This window comes from Falco cherrug, chromosome 2 (assembly GCF_023634085.1).
Source record: "Falco cherrug isolate bFalChe1 chromosome 2, bFalChe1.pri, whole genome shotgun sequence".
NCBI classification, from domain to species: Eukaryota; Metazoa; Chordata; class Aves; order Falconiformes; family Falconidae; genus Falco; species Falco cherrug.
Genome location: NC_073698.1, coordinates 717,998 through 745,432, shown reverse-complemented (window position 1 = coordinate 745,432; position 27,435 = coordinate 717,998). Strand labels below are relative to the sequence as shown.

General features: G+C 63.0%; 1 protein-coding gene across 2 annotated transcripts in view; it reads right to left on the bottom strand.

Annotated features, from left to right (window-relative positions):
- Nucleotides 1-27,435, bottom strand: part of PDE2A (phosphodiesterase 2A) — a 56,020-nt gene that overhangs the window by 14,245 nt on the left and 14,340 nt on the right. Inside the window, exons 2-3 of one of the 2 annotated variants that reach the window (XM_055702958.1) lie at nucleotides 15,898-15,958; nucleotides 234-323 (exon numbers count right to left, since the gene is read on the bottom strand). In XM_055702958.1, the coding sequence (XP_055558933.1) occupies nucleotides 234-323; nucleotides 15,898-15,958 (151 nt within the window). Of the gene's footprint in view, nucleotides 1-233; nucleotides 324-14,916; nucleotides 15,009-15,897; nucleotides 15,959-27,435 lie in introns of those variants that run through there. The other variant, XM_055702959.1, reaches the window with a different exon arrangement.

The following is a 27,435-nucleotide window of genomic DNA, read 5'->3' as shown; positions in this document are numbered from 1 at the left end:
TGGCCGGTGACTGGCAAGTGAGGCTCAGAAAGCCAACCCAAGAGCCATTTCACACTTAAAATGGAAATAGGGGACCAGTGACCCATAGCCCATTTCGGGGCAGGGAGGACATCCAGGTGGGCTGGGCAGGAGAAGACTCCATCCCAGGCTCAACCTCAATATCAGCCAGCAGAGAATCCCGCAGCACCACCACCCCCAGGTCCCGGGGCTCTCCCCGCCCCGCGCCCACCTACCACTCTGGGCAGCAGGGAGACCAGGGCATGGCGGAGGGCATCCCGCAGGCAGGAGACATCGATGACAGCCCCCAGGCTCAGCAGGGCATCCTGGGGAGAGAGCAGAGGAGGGCAGGGAGGGTTACGGTGGCCTGAAGCCACAGTGAGGGGCACCACAGAACCAGTCATCCTCTCCATCCTGTCCCCAAGGTCACCACGGCACAGTTATCCTTCCCCTAGACCCCCAGGAGCAGTCTCCAGCCTGCCCACCTCCTTTTTGGGGTCAAAACCTCCCTTTTTCGGTCAATGCCCGTGACGGGGGAGCCAGGGGTCCCCCAAAAACGGAGAGGCTTCAACACTGGAGGGTGAGGGGGGCACTGGGCTGAGCATGCTGGCATACTGGGAGCACTGGGTGGGAGATCTGGCCCCACACGGTTGGCACAGGGAGGGTGCCTCCAGGGAGCCATGCGTGCAGGATGGTGGCCCTAAAGCCGCGCTTGGGTAACACACGGCCTTGCACAAGCCACGCTGATGGTGGCACAAGTCACACCAGTGCCTGCATTAGCCACACCACTGCCTGCACCTGTCATGCCCATGCCATGCCAGCACCTGCGCCAGGCTGCCACTGCCAGCACTAGCCACGTCACCCCCAGCACTAGTCCCACCCACGACTGCCCTAGCCATGTGAACACCTGCACTGGCTGTGTCAACGCCTGCACTAGCCAAGCCACCTCCAGCACTAGCCATGCCAATGCCTGCATTAGCCACGTCAGTGCCTGCACTAGCCATGGCAACTCCAGTGCTAGCAACATCAATGCCTGCACTAGCCATGCCAACACCTGCACTAGCCACGTCGGTGCCTGCACTAGCCACATCAACACCTTTGTCTCCCTCCAGGCGCTGCTGCTTCCTTCCTCATCCCCAGACTTTTTCAATCCTCCACGCACAGCTGAGCTCCTGCCCATGCCACCGACAGGGCAGGCAGGGCAGGCAGGGCAGGCAGGGCAGGCAGGGCAGGCAGGGCGCGCAGGGCAGGCAGGGCAGGCAGGGCAGGCAGGGCAGCAGACACAGTCTCCCTGCCCTTAAATATCCGAGTCAGCACTGGTTCCTCGGCTTTGACAAGCAGGGGGCCAGCCCGCATCTGCCCCCGCTCCCCCATCCCACGCCACCCTGCAGCATCCATAGGGTGCAGGGGATGGAGGGACCACGCTCCCCCTTGCTCCCCCCCACTGCCCTTGGGTTTGCCGGAGGCCACCGCCGTGGCTACCACCGTGGCTCCTGCCAGACACCCAGAGGGAGCCTCGCAGGCAGGAAAATTCCTGCCGTTCCCCTGCCAAGCTCCGCCATAAATCACCGGCAGGAAGAAGAGGCGCTGGATAAAGCATGTCGCAGGGGCTGAACACTCATCTGAAATTAATGATGGGAGGGGTTGGGGTGGACACATGGAAAAGCTGGGGGGAAGAGGGGGCTCCGCAGCACGACCCCTGCCCCTGCCTGCAGCCCTTGTCTGGGAGACCAGGATAAGGCTGTTGTTATTACGGGAACGGGTCGAGGCTCCGAGTCAGGCACCAGCTAACGGCATCGGGATTTGCTCTTCCCTTCGGTCCTGGTTTTACCAGGTGGCTCCAGGCTCCATCCCCAGCTGCACTGGTAACTGGCCCCAGTGTCACCCCCTGGGGATTGTCCTCAACCCTGCACCCCAGGGGAGCCTGGCCAGGACCGTAGCCCCTCACCAGGGCTGTGCCACCCCCCAGCTCCGGGAGCATCCTCGGCCACAGGGCTGGGTCCGAGCAGCAGGTGGGAGCATGGCTGGTGGCGATGAGGGTGCTTCCAGCTGAAGACATGGGCGCCGGCTGTTATTCCAACAGGGCTGCATCTCCAGTCGCTTACTCACACTGGAGACACATGCACTGTAGAATACAGCCGGGCCTCGGCCAGCTGTCCGTCCTGCTGTCCCTCTGGTCCCTCTGTGTCAGCTCAGCATCCCTACCATGTGCAGGGGGAGATGGGGCAGAGGCCGAGTGGGACCCCCGGGACTGCTCAGAGCATCAAATGCTGGCGGCATGCTCGGCGCGGAGACGGACAGATGGCAGCTGGACACGGGTGATGGCTTTAATAGGGCTGGGAATCCGGGTCCGTCCCAGAGGGGGTGGAAAAAACTGCAGGAGCTAAAAAAAACATCCCCAAGATGAAGAGAGAGCGGCGGAGGCAGGCGGGAGTGTTGGCTGCACAGGGAGGAGGCAGGGGAGCAAGGCTGGCCTGGGAAGGGTATCCCGCTCATCCCATTCATCATGCTCATCCCATTTGCCCTGCTCATCCCACTCACTCTGCTCATCCCACTCACCCTGCTCATCCCACTCACCCCACTTGCCCCGCTCATCCCACCTGTCCTGCTCATCCTGCTCATCCCACTTGTCCCGCTTGTCCCACTTATCCTGTTCGTTCCACTCATCCCGTTCTTCCCGCCCATCCCATTCTTCCCACTCATTGCACTCATCCTGCTCATCCCACCTCGTCCCACCCATCCTGCTCCAGCCCAGCTCCCCCCAGCCCGGAGCGGGAGGTTTTGCCAGCTGCCCCTTGCCAGTACTGCTCAGCCCTGGGGATGCTGCGGAGCCACAGCTAGGGCTCTGCACCCTTCCATGGCCAGGATGCGGCCCTGCTCCATGCTGGGCAAGGAGCCAGCGCGCCTGGGGCCGCCAGCCCAGCCACATCCCATCCCATGTATCGCCATAAATAGTGTTTCCCAATGGCCTCGGGACGGCTGCACTGCAGGCTCAGCCCAACTGGGGCCCCGCTGTCAGCTCCCTTTATTGCTTTTATTTAATGACCCTACTGGGGAGCTGAAGCAGCGAGTCCCTGCGAGCACCCAGGGCACTGGGCGAGCTTGGAGCCATGCAAAGACCCGGGGGGGGGGGTGGGCACAGGGTTGCCCATATCCCCCCTCTAATTTCCTCCTCCTGGTGGGGAAGGGGGTCCCTCCTCCAGCAGGATGCGATGTGCCCGGTCCCTGTCTTTGCCAGGGAGGTGACACGCATCCTGGGGCTGTCATGCAAACTGGAGGTGGGGCACGGATGGGATGGGGGTGTCACCATCCCCCCAGCATCTTGCAGTGACCCAGTGCAGGCAGGCTGACGGTCCCCCTGGTGCAGGCAGCCTCTCCCGGTGCGTGCCCCCCAGCAGCAGAGCACAGGGTCCCCACTGCAGGCAGCGTACACTGCCTGCAGTGGGATGGTGGGGGCAGGATCCATCCCTACACACCCCCAAACCGCACAGGGAGCACCTCCCAGTGCCAATGGCACTGGCATGCCCTCCGCAGCCTGGAATCCAGATGCATTCCTGCCAAGGAGCTAATTAGGGGGCTAATTAGCCTCCCAAAGCCCGCCATTTGCATGGTGAGTCCAGCTTGCTTCACCATCCCTTGGGACATGGAGCTTGGCAGCAACGGGACGGGGTCCCCCACATCTCGCTCCTGGCACTCCGCACCACAGGGCCCATTCAGACACCACCCCAAAGACACAAGGGATTCTCCGGATCCATCCCTGGCTCCATGGACACTTGGCTGGGGAGTTTGCATGAGGCCACGCTGGCACACACACCCCTGGCACAGCAGGATGATCCAGTGCCTGGTGGGGAGACTAAGCCATCAGCCACCCCATCCCTGTCACTGGGGATGTCACCGGGACCCACCGAGCTGGGGTGACCACAGCCCTGGACCTGCACCTGTCAGGGCAGGGGACCAAAGAACCCTCTGGAAGAGGCTTTGCCATCTGCTGCTGCCAGTGCCTGCGCCGCATCCCAGCTTCCCTGGAGGGCAGAGCAATAATAATGCTTCCCGGGAGGGCACAGCGGGTTAATTAACATCACCGAAGTGGGGAGAAGCACGGAGCGATTGCATTTCCCAGCTGTCAGAGCAGAGCTTGACACCCTCACCCCAAGGTCTGCATGCCCAGCACCTCTGTAAGAAAACACCACCTGGAAATGGGATGCTAGGAGATGGGCACGGAGGGGGATTTGGGGCCAGCCCTGGGGGCTCGGTGCAAGCAGCAGCTCCAGCACCCATTCAGGCATGGCAGGCAGGGGACACAGCACGGCGCTGGGATCACCAACAACCCCAGGAGCTGAGGATGCTGCTCCCAAAGAGCAGGCTAGAGCAGGGAAACAGCGCCTGTCCCCGTCGCTGTCCCCATCACTGTCCCCAGCAGTGCAGACAACAGCTGTGGCTCCATCAGCCTGTGACTATTGTCACCTTTGCGCTGGCCTGGGAGGATGGTGATGCTGCTCCCACTCTGCCAAACACCCAAGCTAACTGGGTGCTTTCCCCCACGTGCCATCACTGACCCCCCAGGTGCCCCATGGGACCATGGTGCCAGCAGGGATTTTGCTGGCTCCCGCACGGCTGGCATGCCAGCATCCCCTGGCACGGCACAATGCCTGAATATTTCCCGCCGGAGCCACTGGGTGATTAATGAAGCCATTCATCTCATTAAAGCAAGCAATTTGTCTTTGCTCTGACACGAGCCAGGGCACAACGCGGCCCCGCACGGCACAAACCTCCCCAGCTTCAGCAAAGCCAAACCTCACCATGGCCCGGGCGGCCAGGGCACAGGCTGCTCTCCTCCCTGTGGAAAACAGCACCTTTTTATTTTCCCCTTCTGTTTTTTATTCCCTTTTGCCTTTTGGAGAGCAGTGGCAGCATCCCATACCCAGCCATGCAATGGTGGGGACCCCCAGCACAGTCCGCCCAACTCATCCCAGGCTCCCCAGGCTCCGACAGACCACACTGGGATGGAAAAGTGTCTTTTCCAGCAGAAGGGATTCACGGGCAGTGAAAACATGGCTTTTTTCGGGGCTGGTGTGTGGCCATGTACCAGGTGGGAATTTCTGGGACAGATCCATCCCCCTGCTCATCCCCACTGGCCACAGTGCTGGGTTCGCCCCCCCCCCCCCAGACCCTCCCCGGCCTCTCTGGATGTTTACAAAATAGAGAAATCCCATCCTGACTGGCTTCCTCTCCGGAAAGGCTGCTCTCACGGCTGCCAAGGGGAGAGGGACTGGAGGGGAGGGGGAAAGACACGACTTGGGGATCCTACGCTGACTTCACTGGGTCTCAGGGCTTGCGCCCCCTCCCCTGGCCTCGCTCCTGGGTGATGGGTGGAGGTGGTTTTTCCTCCCGGGGAGGGAGCTGAGGGTGATGGTCCCCTGCCCAGAGCCCCCACCAGGGTGAGGAGGAGCCCCCCTGGAACAGGCAGAGGCTGGATCCAGTGCACCAAGGTACCCGCTGTGATGCTCAGCCCCCTTAGGGGTACCAGGAAGCTGGGGTCCCTCTCCGCGGGAGGGGGGCACCTGGGCACTTTACAAGTGGAGTTAGCCCCAACAAGAGCTGAAATGCAAGACCTGCCACCCACTGGGCTCCTCTTTAACCAAGGGGAAACTGAGGCACAGAAAGCAAGGCAGCAATACCCAGTGCCTGGGAGCCTCCTGCTCCCAGAGGGATGCAGAGCCATGCTGCAGGACCCTCACCCTGCCCTGCCCAGCTCCCAGGCTCAAGACAGGGGTCCTGAGCTGGGCAGGGCGGGGGGGCAGATCTGCAAATCTTGCCATCGCTGCGGCAGCACCCATGGGTGATGGCTCCAAGAGGGGATGCTGGCATCAGCCCAGGCTTCAGCAGCAGGGTCTTGCTGCATCCTTCCGTCTGCTGTCCCCATGGGGACAGCAGCCCCTGCCCGCTGCGGGGCTGAGGAACCTTGAGGAAATGAATCATCTCCCAGCTGAGCTTCCAGCCCAGCTTTGCCATAAAAACTGCAAGTAAATTACTTGAGCGATGTGACCCTTCGAGCTTGGAGGAGCCCGTCTCCCCACAAGCCCTCGGAGCTCGGCTCCTGCCCCCCCGCCCCCCCCCCCCAGGACTTTATCCACCTGGGAACGCGAGGGAAATGATCCCAATTAATTCTGTAAGTAGATTAGTGCGTTAGCCTCCCTGTGAGCGATTGCCTTCGGGATGAAGCCGGACATCTCTCCGTCTGGACGACTTCACTCCCTGAGCTGGGGAACCCAAATTAAATTAGAGCATCCGAGATGCTGAGTACGCACATCTCCGTGCCCACAGGCATCACATCCTCCCTCCCCAGTACCCACACCCCATGGATACCATCCCCATCGGTAGGCAGATGCTGCCTCATGTCTTTGCTGGGCTGGCTCAGGGTGCAAAGGGATGGGGCTACTCCAGAGTGTGAGGTACAGCAGGGCAGGGTCTGGGTCAGGGAAAACCCCATCACCCCGTTTACTGCCTTGCCTTTAGCCCTCTCCAGCAGTAGACGGGGTGAGAGATGGCAGCCCCACAGCCAGCAGAGCCCCAGAGCAGGCAGGACCCCCCTGCTAACCCCCAGCCCCTCTCACACTAGCCCTGTTGCCTCTTGCAGGGTGTTTGCAGGCACCGAGGACCAAGGACCTTCTGCAGGGAAAAGCTTCTCACCTCACCGGTGCACCCCCGGCAGTGCACAGCCCTCGAGGAGGGGGACGACCACATCTCCAGGCTGAGCAGGGCAAAGCCGCTCCAGGCAGGCACCAAGGAGCCTGGCCAAGGTGGTCACCCCATCGCAGTCCCGCAGAGCCAGGGCCGGGGGCTCGGTGCCCTCCTACTGGGGGCTCTTCCCATCGGATGCATTTTTAGCCCACACTGGCTCAGCCGCAGCCGCCTGCCTCTGGATCTCTTTACGCTCTCCCGTCTGAGAGGCAAAAAGCAAATCACATTTGTATTCCTGCCGCCGCTCGCTGCCATCTGGGAGGCAGCCTGCCTTCACCAGCATGGCCCTTTGCCGGTCCCCGTGTCCCCAGCCTAGGGACACCCGGCTGCTTGGGTCACCTTCCCTGGCCAGAGCAGCCCCAGGGGCTCCCTGCCTCTCCCCAAACCTGCAGACAGCGGGTTGGCACCCGCAGGTGGGGACACCCAGATCCTCTCCCGTGCCACAACTCTGGCTTTCCCCATCACTTTCCCCTTGCCAGGGCACTTTCTCCCCTCCTGCCTCCTCTTTGCAGAGGAAGATGCTGGTCCAGGACCCCCCTTTCTGCCCCCATTGACTGCACCCAAGGCACAGGGACAAACCTCCCTGCCTTTGCCACCTCTCCAATGTGTGGCAGCAAGGTGATAATGCCACGCTCACACCCCAGGATCCCAGGGGAATGGCCAAACCCCCTTCCAGGTCCCCCAGCACCCCCAAGCTGAGCCCCAGCAGCCGGTGGCTGCAAGCAAACACCCAGCTCTGGCGCCCGCGCCGCCCTGCCCAAGCATTTGCCAGGCAATCTGGCGGCGTTAAAAATATCCCTGAGCCATGATTCATCCTCCTCTCCTGCCTCCCCCTCGCCTCCGGCAATGATGAGCCCCCCAGCCCTGCTCCCCTCCCCGGGGGGCTGCTCCCCGCTGCCCCCCCGGCTGCACGGCCCGTGCTCCGGCCGCGGTGGTTAAATATAGCCAAGCTCTAGCTGTGTGTTAGCAACGCGGAGCTGACAACAAGCAGGCAGGGCCAGGCAGGAGCCCCGCGCAGACAGAGAGCATCGTCGAGCTCAAACGCTGCAGTGCAAGTGGGGAAACTGAGGCATGGAGCAGGGAAGGCAGCAGGTCCCACCACAGGCAGGAGATCTGCTGTCGCCAGCTCTGCAGTGGGCTGAGTGACACTGCTGATGGCCCTGTCACCCTCTCCCTACGCTGCTCCAGCATTCCTCCCCAGCCCCAGAGCCACAATTCCCCAGGGGATCCTCTCCATCCGGGTGGGGGTATGGAGCCAGCAGCCCTGGGGCAAGGACCAGGGCAGCAGAGGATGGAGTGATGACGGATGGACGGACAGAGGGACGGAGGGGAGAGCAGGCAGCTCTGTGTCCAACCCCAGCCGGGAAGACATCCATCCCCTCCTTGCCTGCCCATCCTGGATTAGAGCACTGCTTGCAGTCCCAAATTACATTGCTTTAATCTAATCAAGCAACAACAACCTGTAACTCGAGGTAACTCCTTAATTACCTCATCTTTTCTAGGGGGATAATGAGCATCAACGGGAAGGAAACACTTCTGGGATATCTCTTGCCTCCCCATGCTCGTTTGCCCAGGGTCCTGTTGCAGCAGATAAATGAGGATCTGGGTGCCGCAGGCAGGGGCTGCAGGGTGGCAGCCTGGCACCCAGCCGCCCTGGCACCCAGTGATGCTGGGCTCAGGCTTCCCAGGGCTGGAGGATGCAAACCTGTGTGAACAGCCACCCAAAAAAAAGCACACGAGGAGCCCTGCATGCCCACACCTGCCTCAGTTTCCCCAGCCATGCAGGGTCACAGCTGTGCAGGACCAGCTCGGGGCAGCACTGGGGTTAGACCCAGATGGGAAGGGCTGTGCTGAGCCCAGCATCGACCCCAGAGCCCGGCACATCCCTCCAGCGTTGACCCCAGAGCCCTGTGCAACCCTCTAGCAGTGACCCCCCCACCCATGCCCTCGTTTGAGCCTGCCACACTTAACCACAGCCTTAAACACCATCCAACAGGCACAAAGCACCAGCTAACTGCACCAGTGCGAGCTGTTTGCTTCTCCTTAAATAGCACTTTAAAAGTCACTTCAGGTGTTCTTGGTCTATTAGAGAGTCCCAGCTGACAAGGCTGCAATATAATCACAGCTGAGCCCGACAGAAGTGGCACTGGCATGGCATGGCCCTGCCAGGCACATGGTGGGCAGCCCGGCTCGTGGGCCACAGTGGTTAGCACAAGGTGGGCTTCATGGGGCCATTTGCACAGGGCAGTTTGCACAGGACAGTGTGCATGGGTTATTTGCACAGGCCACTTGCATGGGGCAGTTGGCACAGGGCGTTTTGCACAGGCAGCGCAAACCATTTGCACAGGCTATTTGCACAAGTCAGTTTGCATGGCACGTTTGCACAGGGCAGTTTGCACAGGTGGCGCAAACCATTTGCAAGGGGCATTTGCACCAACACTGCACAGGGCACTTTGCAAAGACAGTTTGCACAGACACTTTGCACAGGGCAGTTTACACTGGCTGCTTGCACATGCCAGTTTGCACAGGTGGTGCAAACCATTTGCACGGAGCATTTGCCCAGGTCGTCTGCATGGGGCATTTGCACAGACTGGGACCACGTGGACTGATGCTCCCTGCGGACATTGTGGTCTCCGAGCGAGGCTTTTGAGTTTTGCAAGCAAATTTTCCAACCTCCACCATGCCCTGAGACCTTCGGGGATGCTCCTCAGGTCATCCCCCCGCATCCCAGCCTCGCCTCTCAGGGCTGACGGAGCAGGGCCAGAGTCAAGGTCGCTTCCTGTTGATGTCCCTTTGTCGTGCAGGACAAACGGCCGGGACCGCGGCCCTCCTCCTCAAGGATTTCCCGTCCCCAAGAACATCGCGGCCTTCTTGGAACAGCAGTCCCTGGCCGGGCTGGCCAAACGATTTGCCACTAATTAGCTGTTGATAAGAGCAGAGCTGGAAAGGGCCGGGGGTCTCTCCCACCAGGAAAAGAAGGAAGTTGTTATTTCGGTGGGAAACAAATCAGGAGGAGCAGAGACGTGGCTGGTGAGCCAGCCCTGCCTGCCACAGGGACCCCCGTGCCCCAGGGACAACGGGCCCCATCCCCGTGGCCCCGCAGGGCAGCTGCTGCCTGGCGGGAAGGGGGACACAGACCCTGCTCAGCCCCATGTCACTTGTCCTTAACCCACATCCTCTGGCAGGGAGGGAGACACGGACCCCACTCAGCCCCATATCACTTGTCCCTAACTCATATTCCCTGTCAGGGAGGGGGACATGGACCCCTCTCAGCCCCCTGTCTCCTGCCCCAGCCTGTTTCAGGGGTGCAGTGGCACTGCAGTGACACCCCAGCATTCCTAGAGAGGGAGCTGACCCAGCCGCCCCTCTGTTCCCAGCGCGGAGCTGCCCACCCCACAAGGCTGCGGCGCTGATAAATAACGCGCCAGAGGATGGGGGCAGGTGGGGATGGGGGGAACCAGCCTGGCTGTGGGGTACACAGGGCCAGGAGGATGGCTGGACCCCGGGAGTGATCCCATGCATGGACTGGGGGTGCAGCTGGGGCCATCCTGGAAAACTGGATCAGAAAACGGTCCTGACTGAATATCTGCTTGGACCACCGGCCGCATCCTGGCAGGCAATGCCACCCCCTTGCCAGGGCTCGGGGGCCATCTGGGCAGGAGGGTGAAGGCACGCTTGTCCCTAAAATCCTCCTCTCATATCACAGGCACCAAGTGCCCTCCCTGCGCCACAGCTGCAGCCCTGCAGCCCTCTCCATCCTCCCGAGGCAGCCGCAGGGAAAACTGCTCCATCATTAGCAGCATCCCTGGCACCCGGCTGCCTTCTCCCTGAGGGACACGGACATTTATAGCAGCTGCCGTGGCCACCCTGGCACCCAGCTGTGAACGAGCCTTTGGCCCTGGCACCCACGGCAGAGCCAGGCACAGGGCTGAGCATCGCTGCCGCAGGGCCCCGGCTGCAGGCAGTGCTGGCAGGGAGCTGGCACCATGCATGTCCCTGGGACATGGTGTTCCTGGAAGGTTTTCCCTGGCACACGGTCCCCTCTCCTGTCCCTGTTGGCCACCAGCATCTCCTGGCTGGGTTTTAAGGACTTTCCTAGATATTTTCCAGCAGGTTAGCTGTGCTGAGGCTCCCCTGACCTGGCTCTGCGCAGGAGCATCGTGGCAAAGCCTCCTTCCCAGGCACTCCGAGGATGCAGCCGGAGAGGGACTCAGAGGGTTGGGGGCAGCTGGGTCCCACGGGGGCAACTTTGAGTGGTGGGATGGGAAGGGAAGATGCAGCTTTCCCACATCTCCCCCCAGCAGGGCCAGCACCAATGGGATCTGCGCAGTGATTAGGGAGCTCATTTATCAGCTTCTGATGGGATCTGGGAAAATTGAATTCCTGGCCATCTGCAAGCTGGGGAGGAATTTAATTTGGGGCAGCACTTCAGAGCACAGCCCGGGCGGCTGGGGGCTGGCAGAGCCGCTTCCCTCAGGGGGGTTGCTCTGTACACACAGGGACCTCTTTTATTTTCCATATATAAGAGGTTTTGGTTACAGGATCCAGCTCTCAGCCACCGCGGCCACGTCTGGGAATTGCAGCGCTCTCACTACTCAGATGGGGAAACTGAGGCATGGCCAGGGGAAGCCCAAAGCTACCCATTTAAATGGCTCCCCATGGGGGAAGGTTTACAGTGCTGGCATTCAGCAGATCAGAACCCAGCTGGGGGTCCAGTCTTCAAGCCCCTTGTCTATGCCTCATTCCAAAGCCATGCCCAGGGCACCCAAGGGTGCAAGGCACCATGCACCTGCCAGGGCCACAAACACCAGTGTGTGGGTGGCAGAGGGATGCACCTGCAGAGACCTGCCTGAGCCAAAACGCAGAGAGAAAATCCCCACTCTGGCTGACACACAACTGCCAGGGAGGATTTGCTTCTGGGTTTTGGCAGCACCCCGATGCAGCCAGGCTGGAAGCAGCGATCACCTCTCTCCTGTGCCAAGAACAGGGAGTCTCAGGAACCAGCCCTGCTCCCCATCTGCTCCCCTCCATGTCCCCCAGCATCTCCCTGCCCGTGCGTCCTCCTTGGGGCAGGTCCCCAGCACCTCCTCCTCCACGTCCGTGGAGCAGCCGAGCTAAGGGTGCAACCGGCTGTGGCTGCAAAGATCCAGCAGCTCCAGATCCCAGTCCACAGGCTAACCTCTGAGAGGGTCACCCCGGAGCTGGTCTGGGTCCTCAACCCTGGAATGGGATTAGGGATGAGCTTTCCCATGGCTGTGGATGCTTGGCGGGGGGGGGGGGGCGGGGGGGGGGTGGGGGTGGGGGTGGGGAGGGCCTCAGGTGAGCCTCAGGTTCAGCCCTTCCCAGTAACACCCTGACTGCCATGTGGCATGGATGAGAAGACCCTGCTGAATTCACCCCTCTCTCCCCACTGTGCCGCCACGGATGCCACTGTCCCCACAGCCAGCTCACCCCCCGCAAGGCACATAAGCCCCCCCCATACCTGGCCTTGCAGGCAGCTGGCTCGGCTGCCCGGCCGCAGGCAGGGGATCCCTGCCATCACCTCCCAGCAAAATGTCTCAGCTCGGCTCCAAAAAGCCAAGGTCAGCCGCAGCACCCATCGTGGCTGGGAGGACAATGCTGCACTGCTGGACCCAGCACAAAAAATTCCTCCTCTCCACCAAATACCAAAGGTCAACACCCCCCACCCCAGTGCCAGCTGCCCCCCACCCAACTCTGCATCTCCCAGTGCCAATGCCTGCACGCAGCCCCACTGCTCAGGGTGCAGCAGCAGCACCCACAGCCTGGCCAGGCTCTGGGCTCGCCCTGCAGCCCCCCTGGACAAGGCAGGGCTGTGCCACCATGGCTGGGCCACTTCCACATCCCTGGAGGCAGCCGCAAGCCCCGTGTGATGCCGTGGGGCATGGGAGGGGCAGGACCCACAACCTGAACCCCACAGTCCCCCCTCAAAAGCAGTGCCAGGGCTGGCACGGGCTGATCCTGCACCCCCGAGGAGTCACTCCTCAGAGCAGCTGTGCAGAAAGAGCTTTTGCCGGTGGGGACCCCCAGGCTGGGGACCAGTGGGGTGGCCCCACTCCGATGTGGGGGTCTCGCTCTGCCCTGCGGCTCGGTGGGGTGTGGAGGAAGCCAGCCCTGCCCCACGTCATGGAAAGAAGCGTCCCTGCCGCATTGTGCGCCGCGGCCCTTTCCTCCCCTTTATTGCCCTGCTGATGTGTTTGTGTCCACCGGAGGAAACGCCAGCAAAGCCGGGACAAACGCCCACACACCCATGTCCCTACACCGCCCTCGACAGGTCCCCTGCCCCATGAGCCTGGCCGCTGGCCCCACACGTGGGGAAACTGAGGCAGAGGCAGCCCCGCAGCACCAGCCAAGGCACCCCGAGCCCTGCCAGGTCGGCAAAGGCATCATCCCCTGGGGTGGGATGGGGTGCAGGGGGGAGGCAGTACCCAAGTGTGTTCCCCCTGTCCCCAGCCCCTGGGCACAGTGTGCCCCCCCCCCGCCCCCACCCCCCCCAACCCCCCCCCCCCCCCCCCCCAGCTCCTTCCTGCTTAGCCAGGCTGCTAACACATATCAATTAGGGTTTGATTCATGGGCCAGTCAATGGGTAATTGCATTGGGGCCGGCGGCTGGGAGGGAGAGGAGGCACAGACATCTTCAGCCTCACCCCACAGTGGGGTGGTCTAAGTGGGGGCTGGCGCTGGGGTGAGCAATAAAGCCCCAAGCCCTATATATCCCCTACACACACACCCCAGGCTCGGGGAAGGGGGTCCCAAACGCAGGTAGCACCCAGGGCACTGATGTGGACGGGGGTCCAGGAGCATTTTGGGGCTGGGGGTGGGATGAGCTGTTCCTCTCCCACCCTGGGCTGGCGTGCACTGCAGTGGGCCAGCCTGGCAGGATCCATCCCCCACACATCCCTCGTCATGTCCCTTTGCCCTGTGCACACCAGGGATGGCTTGGGGGGCAGCTCTGCCCTGTCACATGTCCCTCTCCTCCTCAGTGCCACCCCAGCCCCCCCCCCCCCCCCCCCGGCCCCCCATCTGGGTGGCTTTTTCTTCACCAGAACTGGGGGTTGCAGCTCTATTCCAGGTTCTCCCACACCTCCAGGTCCCCTTGGGGGGCTGCAGCCGGGGCTTGATGCCCACCCAGCTGTAAGCACCCTCCTGGGACAGGGCTGGTTGGGTGCTGGGGGTCTGGGACTAAGAGGGGTCACAGGGTCCCCCCTGTGCTGCAGAGAGGGCTCCTTCCCCAGGCCGGTAAGGAGTCACACATCCTGCCCCTGTGCCAGGTGACAGCTCTGATGTCCCCAAGCTTCACCCTGCCCTTCCCTGGGGGCTCAGCGCACCCCATGGTGAGCACCCGACCACTGGGGCGCAAGCCAGCTCCTTTCCCTCTGTCAGCAGCTTCTGGCTGTTTCCCGGAAAGTGTTTCCTTCCCTTCATTTCCCAGTGCAAAGCCTCAGGTCCCTGCCTCACTCCGGCCTTGAAACTGGAGCCCCCCGGAGCCCCTGCCCAGCCCGAGTCCCCAGCACGGGGCAGTGGGACCATGGCCACAGCTCTTGCACCCCAAACCGTCGGCACGGCCAGCATGGGGGTCAGGGGTCCAGCCTGGAGGGCAGACAGACGGCACGAAGGGGTGGGAGTGCTGTGGTCTGAGGGGGAATCCCCCCAAGCAACCCCCTCCCCAAACTGGGGTGTGTTTGAAAGCACAGGAGCACAAAGGGACCAAACGTTTTCCCATCCACATATGGGGGTGCAGCCATGTGTGTCCCCACAAAATGTGCAACTCACTCAAGGAGGGAGGGGGGTCTCAGGGAAGGGTGCTGCTGGGGGGAGTCTGATGGGGCTTCCCCCTTTCCAACACCCCCCACCCCCCACCCCCCCCACCCCCGAGGACCGGCCCTGCGGTGGGACACGCTGCCTGCCCCTGCCTTGGCCAGGCAGGGCTGCCTGCAGCCGCGCACCGGGGGCTCCTTTTGCAAGCAGGGCAGGGGGACAGGGGGGAGTGGGGTCCCCAACCCCCCCAGACACACAGCACCCACATCCTCAGGTGCTCCCAACCACACCGCACCCCCAAACCCCCTGCACACAAGGGACCCCCGCACGCAGGGACCCCCAGCCCTCTCCACCCTAGACCCCCCTAGGGTCTCCCCGTTTCCCCTGCCCCGGGGTCGCTCACGGTGTCCTGGAGGCTCCCCATGGTGCGGCCCCGGCTCCCGGCTCCGCCGGCACCGGGATCGGGACCGGGATCGCGGCCGCGATCGGGGCCGGGATCGGGGCCACCCGGTCCAGCCCATTTCCTCCGGCCTGGCGGGATCCGGGCCGCCCCCCCCCCCCCCCCCCGGCCGCCTCCTTCCTGCGGGGCTGTGGGGGACACGCGCACGGACCCCTCCGGGGAAGGCGAGGGACCCACACAGACACAGCAGCCCCCGCCCCGGGAGCCCTCTCCCTGCCGCTTGCCAGGCGCTCCGCACCCCAGCACCCCCGGTGGGACAGCCCCCACCCCACTCCCATACCCCGGGAGCCACCGAGCCGCGGGGGTCTCATCCTGACTCCCCCCAAGTCGGGCCCCCCACCCCGGCCGGCTCCGTGCAGCGCCGCGCACCCGGCCAGCTCCCCCCGGCTGCGGAAGCGGGTCCGGGGGGGCACGACCGCCCTTCGCCCACTCCCCTCGGTGCTCCCCATCCTGGCCAGCCTCCCCCGGGCCGGGCCCGCAGCTCCGTGCCTCAGTTTCCCCACCGAGCAGAAGCGTGTCCCCCGCCCTCCCGGGGGGGTCGCACGGCGCCCCGGGAGCCCAGGCTCCGCCATCGCACCTCCCCCCCCCCCCCCCAGCATAAAGCCGGGGACCCCCGGCACCGGGAGGGGGCTCAGCAAGGTTGCCCCGGCACCCGCTTCCGTCATCCCAACCGGGTCCCGGGCGGGAGGGGAGGCGGCTGGAATGGGGGTCTCGAGTGGGAGGCGAGGTGGGGCGGGGGTCCCGCGTGGAGATGGAGGTGGGGCGGGGGTCCCGCGTGGAAGGGAAGGCTGTTGGCAACAGGGACCCCACTTTGGAAGGGGGGAGGGTCGGGGGAGGGTCGCGGGTCCCGGGTGGGAGGGGAGCGGGGGGGGGGTCGAGGGGACACCCGTGGGGTGGGGTGGGTGGGGGTCCCGCCGCCCCTACCTGTAGCGCCTCGGAGCCGGGCACGGCGTCCTCCACCTTCAAGAAAACCTGCTGGCCCCGTCTGAAAAATTGAAGGAGTGCGGTGAGGAGATGCTGCAGCCCCAGCACCATGCCGGCTCCCGGCCCGCCGCGGCTCGGCTCGGCTCGGCTCGGCTCGGCCCGCGGCTCCCCGCCCCCGGGCAGGGGCTGCGGGCCCCGCCGCTCCCCGCCCCGCTCCGCCCCGCGCTCCGCTCCGCACCTGCTGCGCGGGGGCCTGGGGGGGCGGGGGCCCGGCGGGGGGTCCCCGGTGCCGGGAGGGGGTCGGGACATCGCAGGGTGGGGTTGGGCAGGAGGCGGGATGGGGTCCCGGAGTGGGGGTCGGGGCAGGGGAGGCCGGTGTAGGGCAGGGGTCGAGGCATAGTGACATTGGTCCCCAGTATCGGGGGTGGGGTGGGGTGGTGGTGCTGGTGTCAGCATGGGGGTCCCCAGTGTGGGGAGGGGGTCGGGGCATCACTCCCCATATGGGGTGGGGGTCCACGGTGTGGGGAGGGAGTCAGGGCATCGCTCCCTGGGGTGGGGTGTGGGTCCCCAGTGTGGGGAGGGGGTCGAGGCATCGCTCCCTGGGGTGGGGTGGAGGTCCGCAGTGTGGGGAGAGAGTCAGGTCATCACCCCCCGCATGGGGTGGGGGGGTCAGGGCATTCATTGCTCCCTGTTGTGGGGTAGGGGTCTCTGGTGTGAGGAGGGGGTAGGAGTGTTGCTCCCCAGTGGGGGGTGGGGTGCTCCCGCTGTGGGGCAGCGGGCTGGCAGTGCTCTCCTATGGGGCAGGTACTGAGTATCCCCCCCTGGGTCTGGGGGAGTCCCCACCCTCCCATTAAACCCTCCCCTCATGGGGGTTGGGGTAGAGGGCTTGGATTGAGAGGTGCCTCCTCTGCGCCTTCCCCTTTTTTGGGCAGGGGTCACCCGCTGATCCCCCCCCTCCCCATGTAGTTCCCCCCCTTTAAAGACTGTGCCCTTGGGTTGGGCGTCCCCCCATCCTCCCTGGAAGCCTCCCCCCATTTTTAGGGTGCCCACCCCTGGCCCTGGGGTGACTCTGCTGCAGGGCTTGGTGCAGAGAGCCCTCCCCACCCCGGCTCCCATCCCCACGGAATGTCCCACCCAGCACCCTGGCAAGCCCTGCACCGCAACAGCACCCCGCCCCATGCTTGCACAGGGAGGGACCCCCATTGTACACACGGAGGAGACCCCACTTGGGAACCCCCCACAGGGATGCTGTTCACTCCCAGCCACCCCCCCCCCATCGCCTTCGGTAAGAAGTGACGCACACACACGCCGAGTCTCCCCTCCCCTCCCAGGGACAAGCACCAGGATTTTGGGGGTGCTGCTCCCCCTGCACAACCTGAGCCACACAGGGACCCCAGTGCCACAGCACGCACAGAGGACAGCGGGGCTCAGCTCGGGGAGCCCACCCAAAGAGACGGGGTGGTGGAGGTGGTGGATCAAGAGGACGGTGCTTTGATGGTTTCTTCAGCCAGGGCCAGGAGCCGGGCAGGATGGGTGCAGCCGGGATGTGACCCGCCAGAGGGATGCAGGCAGCGGCACCGAATGAAAACACGAAGAAACGGGAAATAAAGTAGGCAGATGTGCAAGCGAAGGAGACACTGTGCCAAAGTCTACAAACACAGGGCCTGCCAGGGTTGCCATCCCACCTCCATCTCCTCCGGGCAGAGGAGGAAGGCTTGGATTGGGGGAGGAAGACCTCCTGCTCTTCCCCCAAAGCCCATGAACCCCTTGGCTCGCTCCACGTTCCCTTGTCGCTCAGATCAGCTAAACCAGAGCTAAACTGGCCTAAGCTGCCAGTAACAGCCATTTAAGTGCTGCTCATGCTCTTATCCTCTCCCCGGGCTGCTCAGCAGCCATCGCCTGTGTGATCTTAAGCCAGTTCTTCATCCCGGCTTGCAGGGAGGCTGGATGGGGTGGGAAATCGGGGGGTGCAGGGCCCCTTGCAGGGTGCTGGGCCCCCTCCCTGCCGGCGCTGGGCACTGCCCTCAGCTTGGCGGGGATGTTTTGGCAGCGTGTCCCAGCTTGTGAGGCCCCAACAGCCCCCCAGATCAGCCACCCTCCGGAGCTCATCCCCTCCGCCGCCACACTGCAGCTGCTGTGGGCGTGAGGGGGCAGCCCCAGCTGAGCTGGCCGCCCCTGGCGTGTTTCCCCCGATGGCACTGGGGCTCAGCCCCACTGCAGAGGGGTGTCCCCAGGACCTCTGCTCCGCAGGTTCTGCAAAACACCCCAAAGAGCCTCCTATGTGCCAATGCTGTGTGCACAGCCACGCTATCAGACATCAGAGAATATACACCCACCACTCCAGCCAGATGCGAGTGCTGCCTTTTGTGCAGGGGAAGCTTTGGCTGGAGTGAAAGCACAGGTCCTTGGTCATGCCTCCCATCTGCTGGGAGCCAAAGGGTCCTGCTGCTCCCCAGGGACAGGGCACTGTGGGGATACGCTGGTGGCTTGCAGGGGCTCAACCCCTCTCGCACAGTCTTGAGACCCACGGGGAGAGCACCAAATCCACAAAAGCCCTGCTGCTGGTGGAGGCAGAAACATCTCCAAAGGGTGGGAAAGTTCCTCGGTGCCCTTGTCCCCATGGGCATCCCATGGGCATGTGGGGTGACTGAGTGGCCAAGCCACCTTGGGGCAATGGCCAAGCGGAGGAGAGTTGGGGGTTACTGAAGCTGCATCCCCCCCCTCCCAGCTAACCCCTCTCAGTGGCCCAGGGAGGTGCTGCAGCTCCAAAGCATCTCTGGGGGGCTGGGCCAGGCTCCCTGGGGAGGTGGAGGCCTGACAGCAGGACCCTCCCTGTGTGCTGCAACCTGCACCCTGAATCCTGCAGCCTGCATGTGGCACCCTGCACCCTACATCCTGCATCCCGCACCCTGCTCCCTGCATGATGCAACCTGCACCTCGCACGCTGCACCCCACACCCTACACAATGCAACTTGCACCCTACACCCTGCACAATGCAACCCTGCACCTCGCACGCTGCACCCCACACCCTGCACAATGCAACTTGCACCCCATACCCTGCACAATGCAACCTGCACCTCGCACGCTGCACCCCACACCCTGCACAATGCAACTTGCACCCTACACCCTGCACAACGCAACCTGCACCTCGCACGCTGCACCCCACACCCTGCACAATGCAACCTGCACCTCGAACGCTGCACCCCACACCCTGCTGCTTTTGTGATGCACCCTACACCCAGCATGATGCACCCCACACCCTGCTCCCTGCACGCCACACTCCCTGCGTGATGCACCCTGCATCTTGTATGCTGCACCCCACACCCCACGCCCTGCTCCCTGCAACTTGCACCCCACTCCCTGCACCCCACACCCTGCTCCCTGCACCCCATGCTCCCTGCACCCCATGCTCCCTGCATGATGCACCCTGCACTCCACACCCGGCTCCCTGCACCGTGCACCCCACTCCCTGCACCCTACGCTCCCTGCGTGATGCACCCCACTCCCTGCACCCCGCACCCCCGGGCAGGTGGGCCCGCGGGGGGGAGGCAGGGCAGCCGGCGAAGCCGCAGGGCCATCTAGTGGACAGGGCCACGCCGGGGCGGCTCAGGCTGGCCAGCCCCCACCGTGCCCCGGGGCACCCTCCCGCAGCCCCCCAGGAGAAGCCACCACGGGCAGAGCGGGGGTCCTGCCCCGGGGGGCGGGCGAGGTGCCCCAGGCTGGGACACAGCCCCCGCCTCGGCTCAGGGGGGGCCAGCCTCAGCGCTGTGCTGGCATTGTCCTGGGACTGGAGGGTGACGTGGCCATGGGTGATGGGCGACGGGCACCTTGCCCTGGGCAATGGCACAGGGCGATGGGCACCTCGCCCTGGGGGTGCCACAGAGTCATGGGCACTTTGCCCCGGGGGTGCCACAAGGCCATGGGCACCTCTCCCCAGGGGTGGCACAGGGTCATGGGCACCTTGCCCTGGGGGTGGCACAGGGCCATGGGCACCTCGTTCCGGGTGACAGCACGAGGCCACGCACACCAGCCCTGGGCAACAGCCCCTCACTGGGCTCAGCTCCTCATGCCTTGCAGGTGCCAGGAGAACGTTTCTCCCTCCCCAGGCCCTGCCTGGCCATCACAGCCCCCTGGTGCGGACAGGCACCCCGCCTTCATCCCCTGCCTTCACCCCCCCCCTTCACCCCCTGCCTTCACCCCCTGACTTCACCCGCTGCCCGCTCCCCTGCCCACCTCGCACCTCCTTAGCCGCTTCGTGCTCTGCTCCTGGCCCCAGCAGCCGTCGCTTTGGCTCCCGTCCTTCTCCTCCCACCAAGGAGAGGTTGGCCACGCAGCAGCCCTGGCAGCTGCTGAGGAAAAACCCTTTGGATAGCTCTTCCTCCACTCCAGCCTCAGTTTCCCCTCTCACCGAGTGGGAATCGGCCGGATCTGGGCGCTGGCAGGGTTTGTTTCTATGGCAGTGGGGACAAGTGCCACCATGACGGGAGCAGATGCCACCAACAGCTTTGGAGCCGCAGCTGCCGGGCACCCTGGGTTTGGGGAGCAGCACCCCTGTGCTGGCTGGGGAAGGACCCCACCATCCCCAGTGGGTTCTGGGTATGGGGACTCCACAGAGGGGGAGCGGGGTGGTCGAGGGGCAGCGATCTAGCCCCGTGGGTGGAGGTGCATCACCCTGTCATGGCTGTGGAGCTGGGGAGGGGGGAAGGACCCCGCGGGGGCTGCTCCTGGTGAGTCACCCTCCAGCTGGGCTATAATTAGAGATGGCAGCAAGGGGGGGTGTGGGCAGCTTTGTCAGCCGCTGTCCTTAACGAAGCAGGCAGCAGCGGGGCACCGGCACAGCCAGGAGGGCCACGGCTCAGCACCCCCTGGCAGGATGAGGGGTGCAGGGGGGTGAGGGCAGAGCTTCCTGCCCCGGGGACTCCAGGGCATGCACTCTGAGTCAGCTCCCATGGGGCAGGGTCTCCCTGTGCCCATCACCCTGACCAGGCCACCACAGGACCCACCAAGTCCCCATGATCAAGCCCTGGGCTCCCCAGCCATGGGGACACCTCGCTGCAGGGACACCCTGCTGCAGGGACCCCAGCAGCAGCTCAGCCTGCCCAGCTCTGCCCAGCCTGGACGGATCCTGCTGGCTCAGGTGCGGGTCCTGTGCTCTGTGCGTGAAGCAAATTCCCAGTGGGGCTGATACATTTCCCCGTGGGGCAGAATCACCCCCGAAGAGCTGGGTGCTCTGCAGCAGCTGCCGGGCTGGCAGGATCAGTGCCGAGCTTGGGATGTCATTGTCACCAGAGCCACACAGGCAGCAGGTCACGGGCCCAGTGCAGCTGCCTGGCGGACAGGCAGGTATTGCTGAGCCCACACAAAGGCACAGTGTGGGGCTGACCCCAGGTCCCCTGTCCCCAGCTGCTCATCCTGGCGCCTGGGGACAGGGCTGCAGGGACACGGGGCTGCAGGGCGCAGGGCTGCAGGGCGCAGGGCTGCAGCACCACGGTTGCACGCAGGCCCGGCCTCTCAGCCAGCGTGCATGCAACAGAGCCCACCTCCCTGGCCAGCTTGTTAACAACCCGGTATAATTACGAGCTGCTCCAGCTCACTGACTCATGCAGTCCCCAGGGTGTCACAGTCGGATTGGGGACATGCAGCATCCACCCCTGTCCCAACCCTGGCATAGGGCTGGGAGCTGCTGGGGAATAAATCCAGGTGCTGGGGAGAGGCAAAGGAGCATATTCCCCAGCCACGTTTCCTATGTTTCCACTCTGACTGTGGGTTTTTTTCCATGTTTCTGACCTGGGGTTGATAGACTGGTGCTGCCCATCATGTCTCTCCCCAGGATTCGGGGCGGCAGCCTGCCAGGCATCCCAGCCCTGCTTCAGCGGGAGGGTTGTTTAATGGCATAGGAGGGAGCGAAGTTCATGCAAGCTAGTAAATATTAACCCTTATTTCACGCAAAAGACGCCTCAAGAAACCTCCTTTGGTGTCTGAGACCCACAGACTCAGCTTTTCCCTGGGAGAGCAGGAGGTGCCGGCAGCAAACAGCACCAAAGCACCAAAGCCGGGGGATTTGGGGGGAGTGGGGGTGGTAAGAAGCAAGGCTGAGCCTTCCAAGCCCATGTAGCCCCAAAACACCAGCAACGCGTTTCTCCCCATGCCCAGGCCCCATTGCAGGTTGTGTTTAGGAGGGAAAGCTGCAGAAACCTGCCCCCAGAGCAGCATTGTTGGGTATACTGGGTATACTGGGAGTACAGGGATGCCGGGTGCTGCCTTGCCCAACGTGGGAGGGGAGCGTGGCCTGGCAGTTACCAGCTGTGCCAGCGTTGCTGTAAATCATGTCAGATCAGTGAAGCTTCATTAAGTGGCAGCAGTGGCACTGGGGTGGATTGCCGGGCCAGATCCTGGCTCTGGTAGTGGCTCCAGGGAAGCACAGCTGGGACAAGGACAGTGACATCTCCCTGAGCATCCCCACAGCATCCCTGACGGGGGCGGGGGGGGGGGGGGCGCACACCGTGTGGCCAGGCATGGGGACAGGGTGCACATGGCCACGGGAGGCAGGGGGGAGCAGGGCGGGATGCCTGGGGCTGTCGCATCCAGCACTGAAGATGCCTCATTGCACCCCACGTCCGGTGGACGTGTGGCCGGGGACGAGGGAGCGGGGACACCGGGGCTACAGTGTCCCTGCCTGTGGCGCGGTCCCTGCCACGGAAGCAACCCGGACTCAGCTGGCTGGAGCAGAGCTCTGGGGACGTGGCCGCTAATCGAACTGCTGTATCTACAGATAAATTGAGGTGTTACTTCGCCAGAGCTGCTAATCCGGGTGACTCTGCCAGCTCTAAATTCAGGCGGAAATAAATCCATCTGTTCTCCCGCTCGGCCGCTAATCCCCCCGGCCGGGGCTCTCTGCAGCAGCCAAGCCTCACCGCTTGCTCCGCGGGGGTGTAACCTGGCGCTGGACGCAGCTGCCGATCAATATCTCATTTGCTGCTCGCCGAGGAAGGCGGTGATGGCTTCTTCACCAATAAATCCTACCCAACACCGCAGCCCTGGCTGGTGGTGGCCAAAATGGGGCTGCACCACAAGGGTTACATTGCCCACCAGAGCAGGGCATGCTGCAGCGTCCCTCCCCAGGGTGACGCTCAGGGTCCGTTGCCACCGACCCCTGGGGACAAGGCTCAGGGTACCGGGAGGCTCCGTGAGCCCAGACAATCGATGGCACCGGCGGCTGCAGCCAAACTGCTTCAGAGCAGAAGGAAGAAGCCGCTGGCTCCTTCCCCTCCCATTAAAGATGATGTCTCTGCTGCTGGGCAGGAGCAGGCAGGGCCTCCTGCCCACAAGGAGACCTGTGCATGTCCAGGAGTGAGGAAGACCTGCAGCAGGGCAGGGAGAAAGAGTGGGGCAGGAGGGCATTGCTGCTGGGGATCATTTCTGGGAGAGCTGGGGCTGGCAGGGCAGAGGCTGCTCCTGCAGCTGCTGGCAGCTGCGACATGTGTGTGCGTGTGTGTGTGCACGGGTACGGATCAGTTTGCATGTTCCCTGTGGGCGTGCATGCATGGGGATGTGTGCTTAGGTGGACTTGCATGGGGGGGTGTTGTGTTTGTGTGTGTACACGTGTGCATGGGGTGCCTGGATGGGGCTGTGCATGCGGTGGCGGGGGGTTGCACGCACAGGGATGCATGCAGGGTGTGCTTGTGTGTGCATGCACAAGGGGTGCAAGGAGAGGGGCACATGCATGCAGAGCGTGCATGCACAAGAGACATGCGTTTGTGCAGGCACAGGGTGCGTATATGCACAGGGAGTGTTCGTGTGCATGCACTTGGGGGGCACGTGTGGTGATGGGGGTTGTATGCACAGGGAGTGCACATGTGTGGGAGGTGTGTATTTGTGTGCATCACATGTATGTGCGTGGGGTGCACATGCATGCGAGTACACACACACTCCCCACCTTTCCCTCCATCCATGTCCCGTCGCTGACAGCCAGCCCTCAAGGCCGACCCCAGGGGCAGCAGAAGCCCCACAGCCCCCCCCCAGGGTCAGCCTCCGGGCTGGGAGCCACTCAGCCTGGTGTTTGCATTCCTGCAGCTCCACGCTTGCACCCTGTGCACCCCCACGTTTGCACCCCACGCAGCTCGGTGTTTTGCGCAGCCCCACATTTGCACCCCGTGCACTCCAGGTTTGCACCCAGTGCATCCCTACATTTGTATGGGCTCTGTCCTGGCTGGGGACACCCCTTCCCTTTCCAGCACGGGCCGGGAGCAGCCAGCTTACCCAGAGCGATGCGAAGGCCTCACTGACCTGCCCCGTCCCCACCTCAGCTGTCACCGGGCTCACTCCTGCCATCGCTGCCACCCCAAGAGCCAACAGCACCCTGTCACCCCTGGCACATCGTGAGCCCCACGGATGCCCAGCACCCAAAGGGATGCAACTGCAGGAACCGAGGCATGGTACGAACCCAGGGCTGGGCAGGGACGCAGGTGTCCTGGCACCTGGCCCCTTGGCAGGGACAGTCCCCGGGAGATGCCAGCTGTGGGAACCTGGTGGCACCGAGTCCTGGGCATGGGCAGGGATGGTTTTGCACTGGTTGTTGCTGCTGTCATTACTACTGTGGATTTTGAGCTGAGCAATGAAGGGACCTGGCTGAGGGTGATGAATAAGTGATGGAGCCCTTGGAGGGTCTCTATGGAGACAGCTCAGCTGCGCGGGGTGCCGGGGGTGGGTGGGTGGGTGGGGGGTTGGCGCTGGCAGTGGCCAGCGAGCAAGGGCTAGTTAGGGGGGTGGGGGGGGTGGCAGAGCCCTCTCTGCTCCCCGGCAGCTGATTGCCCTTCCCAAGAAGGCTGGTCCCCCTTGGGACCGGCTGGAAGGTGTGTAAAGGGCTGTTCTCTCCGTTTCCATCTCTCTCCCCGGGGCTGCAGCTCCCTCCTGTTCCTCAACTGCTTTCCCCAGCGTGGAGACAGCTTGGCTGGTCCTTGGCTATGAGCAAGCGCTGCCCATGGTGGCCACGGACACCTCCAGCTTGGCTTGCAAGGGCTTTTACCCCCGGGTGGCTCAGCCCCACTGTCACATGCAGCCTGTCCCCTGCGAGCATCCTGCACTCGTGGGGTCAGAACACACACCTGCTGCATGCTCGGGGGGGTGAGGGACAGATGACACTCATGGGGACAGCTTGCATCCAGGGGGACAGCGTGTGTCTGGAGGGACATGACCTGGGGGACAGCATGTATATGGAAGGTCACCACACACTTCGGGGACAACACGTGTCTTAAGGGACAGCAACGTGTTCTTGAGGGACAGCAGGTGTCTGAAAGGACCGCACGTGTACACAGGGACAGCATGTGTGTCAAGGGACAGCACGTGTTCTTGAGGGACAGGAGCTGCCTGAAGGGACAGCATGTGTCTGGAGGGACAGCATGTACCTAGAGAGAGGGCATGCATGAGGAGGGGGGACAGCAGGTGCCTGGGGGACAGCATGCATGGAGGGGACGGCATGCATTCAGGGGACTGCATGCACTGGGGAGACAGCAAGTGCCCAGGGGGCCCAGCCCCCCCAGACATGCAGCCCCCCCAGCACCGTGTGCTGTGAGCGCAGCAAGGTGCAGGGTGAGCCCCAGCCCCGTTAGCCCCCACTGTGAGCTCTTCAGCCACAGACAGCAGGCTGCAACTCCGGAGCACGAAGCTCAGAGCCCAGCCTGCCTCCAGCCTCCCTGTGCCTCAGTTTCCCGCTGAGAAAACAGCTCTGACCCCCCCAGCGGAGCCCGCAGGGCTGCCCCACACAGCAGGCACGGCTCAGGGGTGCAGGCAGACCCAGCCCGGCGGGATGGGAACCTCATTTAGCAACTTCATTTGGCGTTGCCTTGTTTTTCCCCACCTTTTATCACCGTAAATTTCTCTTCTGATACATTCTAGGTGAAAAATAAACGAAGCATCTGAGCCAGGTGGGCAATGTTCTTCCAGAAGCACTTAGGCAAATCGTTAGTACATTAATGACTGTGCCACGCCGGCTATTCCAGGTGGCCAAGCAGCAATAAGGAAGACCCCAGACCGGCCCAGGCATATGGAGGACATGGATTTATTGCCAGATTAAATACAAGAATAATAGGTGATCTCCATTAGCAATGGGCTGCGTCACTTCATACTGACCCTACTCCAGCTGCAGGACATGAGACTTCTGCCACGTGTTCCCAGTAGTCCCTTCTGCTCGCCTTGGCCCCTTGTGTGGTGGGTTTGCTGCCAGGTGACAGCAGACTGAGGTGCCACCACAAGCACCAGGGACTCTGCCCCGGGACGGGAAAGCAGGGCTGGTTTTCATCAGATTTGGAGACTCCTGAGAAATTTGGCACAGGGGGAACAGGCTTTCCATCCCCACGCACACATCCAAATCCCATGGGCTTCTCAAAAGAAGATCTGAATTATAACATCACTTAAGCCAGGGAGGCTCTGAGCCTGACCCAGGAATGCTCAGTACCCCACTACAGCCATCACAGCCTGGGTGCGTGTAGCCAGCACAGCTCTCTGTGCCCATGCCCCCCAGAATCTGTGCCCCCAGCCCAGCATAGGCAGAAGGGCAGATCTGGCTGAATTCCAAACACTTTCACCAAAAGGCCACCTGCTCCAGCCCTCCTCTTGCTCCAGGGACACGAACGCACACAGCTCAGCCTCTGTTTCCCCAACATGTTCCCTCGTCAGCAGGACCCCCTTGTAATGCTTGGGGAGGGAGAGCTGCATTCCCAAGGGCACCACAGATTCCCAGGAAGGAGTAACTGTGTCCCTGAGGGCACCATGGATACCCAGGGAAGGACAGCCATGTCCCCAAGGTCACCATGGATGCCCGGGCACTATATCCTGCTGTGTTGACACTTTAAAACATGCTGTGCCTCAGTTTCCCCTCTAGACCCAATGAGACCCATCTGATAGAAGGGGGACAGAAGGGAACCCCAGCTCTTCTCTAGCACCTTCAGGCACTTCCTACCCCACTCCTGGTGGAAATCTCCTCCTTGGAGGCAAATCAGGTCAAAACAATGCTCCATTTCATCAAAGGGGTGGCAAAGGGATGAGTGGGGACATGGGCAGCGCAGGCAGGGACCTGGCAGGACCATCCCCAGGGACCCTGATGTGGGGGTAACACGCAGCTCTCACTCCTCCCCACACTCGTACAGGTTCCTACTGGTGTCCCCAGGATCTTCCCCCTCTCAGGACAACTCTCCGTGGGCATCCCTTGGAATCCCACGCTCAGGCACCTGCTGCCACTCTTTCGCCTGGCACCTGCCTGCTCCAATTCCCCCTCGTTATCTCTCTTTTGTTAACAATGCACTCACTCGCTGATTTAACCTGGATTAAAACGGGATCACTCACTTGCTTGCTTGTTCTCCTCCAATTAATTTGTTCGTCACTTCTATTTCCAAATTAATTCATCAGGCTCTTTGGCAGGGAAATAACAGCGGCACACGGGGTCTGCGCTGCTTGGGAAGGGTTCAGTGTTAATTATCCCAGCAGGAAAGACTGGGATGGGAAGCAGAGCAGGGAGCTCATCTGTGATAGGGACCTGGATCC